Source organism: Engraulis encrasicolus, chromosome 14 (assembly GCF_034702125.1).
Source record: "Engraulis encrasicolus isolate BLACKSEA-1 chromosome 14, IST_EnEncr_1.0, whole genome shotgun sequence".
Lineage (NCBI taxonomy): Eukaryota > Metazoa > Chordata > Actinopteri > Clupeiformes > Engraulidae > Engraulis > Engraulis encrasicolus.
This window is the reverse complement of record NC_085870.1, coordinates 2,611,861-2,621,860: the sequence shown is the minus strand read 5'-3', so window position 1 is coordinate 2,621,860 and position 10,000 is coordinate 2,611,861. Positions and strand designations below refer to the sequence as shown.

Sequence of the window (10,000 nt, the reverse complement as noted above, 5' to 3'; positions counted from 1 at the left end):
TGCATTGCTGTTCGCGCTTGCCCTCTGTCTCTCGAATAAGTCTCCAAATTCAAAATAGATCGCAAGCTGTCACTCGTCCCGCCCCCTTTCTCAGGACTGTCTGTTTATTGGTTCACAGACTTCCCAGAGACAGTTGAAAGCGATATTACTATTGGCTGAGGGGCGCTTTGCCGTGAGGAGCGCTTTCGCGCTTTTTAAAAAAAAACCTCCATATCGCAAAATTACGCATCGGAGAGCGCCATTTCGGCGCTCTTTCTTCACATTGCGCTCTAGGCGACCGCCTAGCCGGCCTATGCTTATAACTGGCCCTGCAAACACATATACAGTATGCATATTATTTGGTATACAATATATACTTACATATGCACGTCTCTCTCTCTCTCTCTCTCTCTCTCTCTCTCTCTCTCTCCCTCTCCCTCTCTCTCTCTCTCTCTCTCTCTCTCTCTCTCTCTCACACACACACACACACACACACACACACACACACACACATCTCTCTTTCCTTTCCTCCTTTCCTTTATTATTTCATCTGCTGCTGCCTTCATCATTCCTCCATCACAATTATCATTGCTCCTGATCTCACGCCCGCTCCCCTCCTTAAAGGGACACTGTGTGAAAGTTGTTTATTTACAGAATTCATGCTAGCTGCCCATTCACTAATGTTAACTTTTTCATTAATACTTACCACCGCCATCAAATTCTGAGTATTCATTATGACTGGAAAAATTGCACTTTTCATATATGAAAAGGGGGATCTTCTCCATGGTCCGACATTTTGAATTTCCAAAAAATAGCCATTTTTAGCTGCAAAAATGACTCTACTTGGACAATACTAGAAATTATTTGTTTATTACTTAGTAAACTTTCATGTAAAGATCAAATTTGGCAACAGGTAGCCCAGTTTCATTGAGCAGCATAGTTGCAGTACCTTTTTTGACCATTTCCTTCACAGTGTCCCTTTAAAATAGCTTTTAATTGGAAACTCCACTCGTCGTCTCCACTCTCCTCTCCTCTCCATTCAGTCTGCGCGTGGCTCACATCACTGGTTGCACAGCACTGCCCGGACACTGGCTGGCTGGCTGACAGATGGTTGGCTGGCTGGCTGGCTGACAGATGGTTGGCTGGCTGGATGGCTGTATGGTCTACAATTTCTAATGGTTTGCTGAGTCTTCATGTTGGAAGACTTGGTGTGTGTGTGTGTGTGTGTGTGTGTGTGTGTGTGTGTGTGTGTGTGTGTGTGTGTGTGTGCGTGCGTGCGTGCGTGCATGCGTGCGTGCGTGTGTGTGTGTCTGCATATGTACGTGTCCATATGTGTGTGTGTGTGTGAATGGATGCGTGTGTACCTGTGTGCATGCGGTTCCCTCTCATTGTGCTAAATATTTCTTTCGTACTTTTTGTTCTTGTCCATCACAAGGGGAGTCTCTACGAAGGTAACCTAGTTTTAGTCTAGCCTCACCTCTCACTATTAGCAGTGCTATTTAGGGCTGGGTAAAATAATTTAATCGATAATCGATTGATTTAATTTCAAATTCACATAATCGATTCACAGGGCACAAAATCGATTTTTTTTTTGTTCTTTTTCTTTTTGTTCTTTTTGTTTAATTTAGGTCTATGGAAAATACCCAGTAGGTATTAGTCAATTAGGCCTAGGCCTACTTATTACAAATTAGCAATCTGTTAACACTGTCAAGCCACAGCCCTTTCACATTTTTATATAAAAATAGGCAATTAATCGGAATGAATCGAATCGAATAGAATTGAATCGTGATTAATCGATTCAAAGCCCTAAGAATCGAAATCGAATCGATACAGGAACATGGCTGCGATACCCAGCCCTGGTGCTAATGGATGATAAGTCCTGGAGTCCTAATGGATGACATCGGCCCTGTCTGAGATTAGGCTATACCCTCATTTTAACACAAACCAATCACCAGGCTTTAACACAGAGTATTGTGGACATGTCCTGTTATGTTCCTTCCTTGAATATGCATTGAAATGTTTCCAATATTTGTTTGAAGAATGAAATGAAACCATTTTCAATGACATCACGCCAGTTTAACCAATGGCTGTAGACTGTTACACAATGACACCCTTGTGGTCTGGCTTGACTTCTCTCTGCTTTTACAAGACGACCCACCAAACCAACACACCAAGAACCAAACAATGTAGAACACAAAAGCCACAGTTAATTTAGTCGAATAAAAGAAAACATGTCATTTCTCATCATAGAAAACACGTAGGGTGAATTCAGGTAAATTGGGCAACTTTTTTAACTTCTATGCAAAAAAAGTGGCCCAATTTACCTGAATTCTCCCTAATTTAGTCTAATAAATGCAGTCTGCAACAATAGTGTTCCAACATCATGCCTCCAGTGAGAACAAAAGGCTTCTTGACTCTACTGTGGTGTAGTGAGTGTGGTGTGATATCTGTGTAGCAGGAACCATATGGAGATGCCAGCCAGCTGCTGCCTCTACACAGACATGGCTGCTGTGACATGCGGTGATGTGTGTGTGTGTGTGTGTGTGTGTGTGTGTGTGTGTGTGTGTGTGTGTGTGTGTGTGTGTGTGTGTGTGTGTGTGTGTGTGTGTGTGTGTGTGTGTGTGTGTGTGTGTGTGTGTGTGTGTGTGTGTGTGTGTGTGTGTGTATGTGTGTGTCAGTGTACAGTATGCCAATGTGTGTGTGTGTGTGTGTGTGTGTCAGGGTGTCAGGGTGTCTGTGTGTGTGTGTGTGTGTGTGTGTGTGTGTGTGTGTGTGTCTGCTATGATGGGTGATGTGTGAGAGGATGCAGGGAAAAGGACAAGGGGGCGGACACAAACAGGCTAGTTGTCCCAGGCCCAGGCAAATTGAGGGCTCATAATCAGGTCCCCATTGCATTGTATGCATTGAGGAAGGGGGGCCCTTTCAGATGATTTTGCCAAGGGCCAAGAGAAAGCTGTCATCGGCCTTGAGTGGATGCTCCAGCAACGATTTAGTTTAGATGTATTGAGACAGAACAGACGTGTGTGTGTGTGTGTGTGTGTGTGTGTGTGTGTGTGTGTGTGTGTGTGTGTGTGTGTGTGTGTGTGTGTGTGTGTGTGTGTGTGTGTGTGTGTGTGTGTGTGTGTGTGTGTGTGTGTGTGTGTGTGTGTGTGTGTGTGTGCGTGCGTATGTGTGTGTGTGTCTGTTCTTTTTTTTTCAGTGACGATGCTATGAGAATAAGGCTGGGCTGTGCCTACTACAACTACATGGGTGTAAACCATCCTGGGTAGTGATCTGAACTCCTCACCAAAACTATTATCAGAGATGCTAGGAGTATTCTGCAGTATTATACCATATTAGTATATCTTATCCAGTCTCCCTGCTATTATGGCTCCTGAATCTTGTGTTCGTATGCAATCTGTGATATAGCAATATGCCACAAGTTCACAACAACTGCCATGCTTATCAAGGTTTAACTCTGGCCACACAAATTACATTACATTACATTACATTACATTGCATTTGGCAGACGCTTTATAACCAAAGCGACTTTCAAAAGAGGACATAATCAAGCCAACATCACAAGCAAATACAAAGTGCACAGGAGATATACAGAACAACAAGTGCAGTTGCAAAGAGGGGTTAGTTGTTTTTTTTTGTTGTTGTTTTTTTTTTGTTTAAATATAAAGAGTAAATAACGAGTACACACACACACAAACACACACTCACAAACTAAACTAAACTAAACTAAACATCATGTCAGGTCAAGCACAATTACAGTGCTTCAATCAAAATGCTTTCTTGAGAATGTGCTGGTGTAAAGAGATGGTGTCCAAATTACCCAGGAGGGATTACCCACGGGGTGTAAGATATTCATCAACATTTTCAACAGATGACTAATTGCTATATCGATGGCAATAGTCAGGGTCGGATTAAGATGGCCCGGGGCCCCTAGGCTATAGGTTGCTGTTGGGCCCCCCAGAAGGCAAATTTCGTGGAAAATGTACGTAGACAGTGTTATAATTACAAGCTAGACATCCAGGGTAACATGTCTGCCAACTGTACTCAACACAGTGGATACATTTTTCAATATTGCATCCTGTCTCCTTCTGCATTTTTTTTAAACTTTTGGGCAATCAGGGGGCCCCCTGGCAGGTGGGGTACCCCTAGGCTGCAGCCATATCTAGCCTGTGCGATAATCCGGCCCTGGCAATAGTACATGGTAATTACGGCTCTGTTCTCTTCTGTTGTGTTCTGCTTGTTGGCTACGCTGATTTCATTTGGCTCTTTGACATTTACAGACGCTGTTGTCTCATTGCGATGGCTGATTACTTAGGCTGATCATTACATCTAGTGTCGTCGGATTCTCCGTTCGGCAACACAGTTGTATACTGAACCAAAATGATAAGCATACACCATCATGATACAGAAAGAAAAAGACAATATAAGATCTGTGGCTAGTGGAATATCTGAATGGCTAATGACTCGGGAAAAACACTAGCCACAGTGGCCAGTGGGTGAAAAAGTTAATGTCAAGCCCTGCTGTTTTGGTGCAATTCTTAGCGCTACGCTACTCACCTGCGCACTTGGTGCGCGTGATGAGGGGTGGGCCGGCCGGTCTACACCTTAACTACCCACACTACCTAAAACAGTATTTGATACCATATCAAACAAACTTCAGGCTAAGACACACTGAACACCTTTCTCTCACTGTGCGATGAGTGTGTGAATGTGTGTTGCCTTGTGCGATGTAATGTTCTGCCTTGTACTGTCTGTATTGTCCAGTTTCAAGGGGACCCTACTGAAAATGAGATGCTGCATATCAAGAGGCATTCCCCATGTACAAATGAATAAATTATTAGCGCTACGCTACTCACCTGCGCACTTGGAGAAAAAAAAAACAATATAAGATCTGTGGCTAGTGGAATACCTGAATGGCTAGTGACTCGGGAAAAACACTAGCCACAGTGGCCAGTGGGTGAAAAAGTTAATGTCAAGCCCTGCTGCACTGGTGCAATTCTTAGCGCTACGCTAACTCACCTGTAGCAGGGCTCCGCCCTACTGGTGACGCAACGCCTTCGGCTCAGCTACACACAGTAGGGCCAAGAGCTAGCTCAATCCCGCTACAGCGGGAACTCCACCCACTTTGTCTGGAACCAATCAACTGAGCATTTCCAACCGTCCTGGGTAGAGGCAAGTTCAAGGCAGTGACGTGGTTTAAGCAGAGACATTCTATTGGGCTAAGAAATGTTTGGCACATCCCTCAACCAGTAGCAAGCCGAGGGAGGCGGCTTAACCTGGCCATGGAAACAAAGTTCTTCCTGTATGGAAATGCTAATCGCTATAGTCCTGGTCAAACCAGAATCGCGGTAGTGACCTGAAGTCTATGAAAATCAGGCAAACTCACCTGCGCACTTGGTGCGCGTAATGAGGGGCGGTCCGGGCGGTCCCGTGCCCCCCTCCCCGGGCCGGGTCAGCAGCACCTTGATCTCGTACTCCACATCTGGGTCCAGGTGCCATAGTTTGTAGGTGGGCGAGTCCACGATGTGCGTCTCGGCCCAGTTGCCCTTGGTGGTCCGGTACTCCACCTATATTGAAAAACAGTTATTGAAAATGTTTTAAAAAGAAGACAATCCGCACACTTTCGGTCCTTAGACCTTCATCACGCCCCCTGCGCAACCGTCGTCGCGTGCCTCAGAAAAAATCCTGACTACGCGACAGACGGTTGCGAAGGTCGCAGAGAAAAGGCGCTGTGATTGGTCGTCTCGCTACTTCCTTGTTCTCGTGGCGGCACAGTTCTACGGTAGTTTATGAGAGCCAAACTGTCAATATTCTGTGGAATACGAACGCTTTCTTTCTAGTGTATGTAAATAAATGAAGCTACAATGACTGAATTAGTAAGTAACAAACAAACAATACATCAGTTTAGCACTCGCGGCACAATACCTGCAGTCTGACTACTGTACTGTAGCCTTGAAGCTATGTAGCCAAACGTGGCTAACGACATGAGACCTCGTGCGCAGATCTATAACATCAACAGTGGTTAGCGACCGTAACCAACAGGCGCCGTTGCTGAACTATAATCTGCCCTTACCTCCTTCAGCATTATGGGCCCGTCGCCGATGATGGAGTTGGCGTTGGGCTTGATCCACAGGTAGGTGGCGCCGACGGCCAGCAGCTCGGGGGGCGCGATGGGCGTCGGAGGAGCTGTGAGGAGAAAAAAGGAAAAGAGAGAGGGAGAGAGGGAGAGAGAGAGAGAGAGGGAGAGAGAAAACTCTTGGTCAGATCTTCGGCAGAGTAGAGAGCACGATTACAAACAGTGGTTTTTAGTCAGCTTAGTTCAGCAACGCTTATGTGCCCTTTTGGCAGTCGGAGGAGCTGTGAGGAGAAAAAAGGAAAGAGAGAGGGAGAGAGAGAGAGAGGGAGAGAGAGAACTCTTGGTCAGACCTTTGGCAGAGTAGAGAGCACGATTACAGACAGTGGTTTTTAGTCAGCTTAGTTCAGCAACTCTACTGTATGTGCCCTTTTGGCAGTGTGTTGGTCTAACATCAGTTCAATTTTTTGGCTGCTTGGTATGGGATGTAGGTCTGTTGACCCTGTTGTCTTCGGTCAAGCCACCGTACAACCAAGAGGTTCTTCAACAGATGGGCATTGTTAAGATTTTATCCACATAATGTATAACATCCACATCAATGCAGTGGCTGGTTCTGGGTGTTCTATTTCTATTTTATCCACATCCATGCCCTGGGACAGTGAATAGGGTGAACAGTAGAACAGTGAGTAAAAAAAATAATTTTTCGACTTTAATCCACAAACGACCAGAGGCGCGGGTCAGATGGACAGACATAATAAGGCTGGTTTTCTTCAGATTTTTGGAGTTGACAGGTGGTTGAGTTTTATAAATGCCATGGATGATTCTACTCAATTTCTTACAGATGATTCTCTGTGGTTTCTTGGTAGATTATTGAGCAGCAAAAATCATGGATGGCCCCGTTGAGTCAGTCTTTATGAAACAAAGGAACAGGCAGTGGCCTTCGAGCACTATTACAAAGGACCAGGCAGGGGCCTTCGATCAGATCGGAAGAGCAGTATTATTTCAAAAAGCATATTGTCCTTGGTCGACTTAATATAAGCACAAATGAAAGGCTGAAATCATACATTGAGGGAGCAGTGTGTGCTTGTCTACATGGCCGTGGCCACATATGAGGTAAGGGAGGTCCGGAGTTCCCTAATTTTTAGAGAAAATATTTTTATCTCAGTTTTTGCATACATATTTTTTGCATGTTTTTAGTAGTTTATTTCCAGAATTGATGTTGCCCATTCACAAAAGTTACATTTTTCACGAATACTTACCACCACTGTCAAATTCTAAGTATTCATCATTATGGTCATACTTGGTCATAATAGTATTAAATATTAGTTTATTATTTAGCAAATATTCATGAAAAGATCAAAATTGGCAGAAGACAACACAGTTTCAATGAGCAGCGTAGTAGTTGCAATAGATACTCTGGGCACCATCCTACACAGTGTACCTTTAAAAATAAAATCTGCGCCCGTACTGTGGACCTCCCTTATTCTAAACTCCTGGCTACGGCCATGTTTGTGTAGCTGCAAATTTCTCAGCTTTGGTCAACCTACTACGGGTTGGCTGCTCAACTGTAAGTATACAGGCTGCAAATGAGAGTTTATATTTAGACATCCCACTCAAGAAGCAATCAGAACGAGGTGATTCTTTGGGCTGCAAAGCAACCATGTGCCACTAAATGGGCGATTACAAAGAGTAGTTTATTGTCTATGGCCAACCTCCGAGCTCAGGCCTTGGTCAGATAAAAGGCTTGTTATCGGTCATAAAGGAAGACTGCATACTTGTGTGGTTGTGCACTTTTCAAGTGGTGGCTGCTCGTGAAATGGCTGAAAAATGTGTTTCAATTTGGAAATAGAATTGAAGCATATTTTTCTGTGCAGTGTTGAGGAGTCTGTAAGTGGTGTGGCATTGAAAACAATGGCATGAACACATGTCGTGTCAGCTAGGCTTTTGTGCTGTGTTGAGCGGTGCAATGTCCCGTTTAAATGAGTGGTATAAACACTTGAGACATCACAAACATACCGTCAAGACATCCCGTAAAATAACCAACAAGCAACGGGTTAGATTCCTTGGGCAGCAAACAAAACCATATGCCACTATGCTGTCACACCTAAACTTGAGTTTGTCCTGACAAGCCTATTCTTGGAGCTGCGTATTAAAGACAGAGAGAGGGAGAGGAGCGGGGATTTGATGGAAAAACCTTTTTTTCTCGAGAGGCTCGTTCGTAGCTTGTTTTCTGAAAGCTGGTGTTCTCCTTGACAAGCGGCCGCGTGGCCAGTGGAGCGGTAAGCCTCGGATGCCAAAACTAGTCGGCGGTGAACTTCCACTGCATTACCCTTTCTCCAACTCCCACTCACCCCTCTCCCCTCATCCCTACTCCCCCCCTCTCTCTCTCCCCCTGTCTCCCTGTATCCCTGCTTTCCCTCTCTCTCTCTCCATCCTCCTCTCCTCCCTCCCTCCCTCCTCACACACTCCCTTCCTCCCTCCCTCCCTTCCTCCCTCACTCCCTTTTTCTCTATCTGTCCTCCCATCTCCTCAGCAGGAGATAGCAAAAGAGAAACTGTGAGAGACATGGAGAAAGTGAAAAGGGCATTGGGAAGGAAAAAGGAAAAAAAAACCCGAAAGAAACAAAAAAAACGAAAGCAACGCAGTGCAGTGCAGTGCAGTGCATTGTGGTGCACCACACCGTACCATAATCCTCCATCAGGATGAGATGGGTGGGTGGATGGATGAATAAGTGAGGGAGTGAGTGGGTGAGTGAGTGGGTGGGGTGGTGTATCGTGCGTGAAGAGACCAGAGAGAGAGCCCGTCCAACCATGCGTGCGTACGGCTACAGCACCATTGAACTCCAGTTCTAATTAGGGGGTGTAGCGGTAGCGGTAGCGGTAGCGGTAGCCGGCGTCCCATGTAATCAACTAAGCCAGATTACCAGCCCCACATTTAGACACCGGGTAGGAGGCCACGTTGGAGAGCAGTGTTGCCAGATGTGTCTGATCAAATCCTACCAAAAAAGGTTCTAAAAAAAATCGCCAAAATGTGCTAAATTCCGCCAAATTTCAACAAATTGCATTGATTTCCATGGGCACAAAACTGCGGAAAAAATTGCCAAATGGCTAAATGGCCCCAATGGGCCGCAGACGGCCATCCCAAGTAGCCCAATTGGCGGGTAACCGCCCAATCTGGCAACATTGTTTGGGAGGCCGCCGACCATGCTGCTGCTGCTCAGGGCCACTGACAGCTTTGACTAGGGCCAAGGACAGAATCATCCGACACCCCCGCCCCCCCCCATCTCAATACACACAATATAAGGGACACCGGACTCTGGGTCCCATTTCTCCCTGTCGGCAGACCTGTTGCCTCTGTTGCCTCTGTACTACTCCCGCTACCGTGAGTCCCACTGCTCCAGCTGCAGATGAGGGATGAATGGGCTGCCTCCCCTCCTCTCCCCTCCTCTCCTCTCCTCTCCTCTCCTCTCCTCTCCTCTCCTCTCTTCTTCTCTCCGACCCTCCCCTCTGCTCCCCAACCCTCTCCTCTCTTCGCCTCTCCTCTCCTCTCCTCTCCTCTCCTCTCCTCTCTCCCCCTCTCCTCTCCTCTCCTCCCCTCTCCTCTCCTCTCCTCTCTCCATCCCCCTCTCCTCTCCCCTCCGCTCCTCTCCACTTCCTCCTCCTCTCCTCTCTCCTCCTCTCCTCTCCTTCCCTCCTCTCCTCCCCTCCCCTCTGCTCCCCTCTCCTCCCCTGTCCTCTCCTCTCCTCTCCTCCCCTCCCCTTCTTTCTTCTCCTGCTCCTCTCCTCCTCCTCTCCTCCTCCTCCTCCCCTCTGCTCCCCTCCCCTCCTCTCCTCCCCTCCCCTCACCTCCCCTCCCCTCCCCTATCCTCTCCTCCCCTCTCCTCCTCCTCTCCCCTCCTCCCCCTCCCCCTCTCCTCCCCCTTTCCTCCAAAGCACCTCCAGCAGCTCC

General features: G+C 46.6%; 1 protein-coding gene across 1 annotated transcript in view; it reads right to left on the bottom strand.

Annotated features, from left to right (window-relative positions):
• The window catches only part of ptprt (protein tyrosine phosphatase receptor type T), a 515,405-nt gene that overhangs the window by 269,290 nt on the left and 236,115 nt on the right, over window positions 1–10,000 (bottom strand). Inside the window, exons 8-9 of the mRNA XM_063214792.1 lie at window positions 6,053–6,165; window positions 5,366–5,546 (exon numbers count right to left, since the gene is read on the bottom strand). Of these exons, the coding sequence (XP_063070862.1) occupies window positions 5,366–5,546; window positions 6,053–6,165 (294 nt within the window). The remainder of the gene's footprint in view (window positions 1–5,365; window positions 5,547–6,052; window positions 6,166–10,000) is intronic.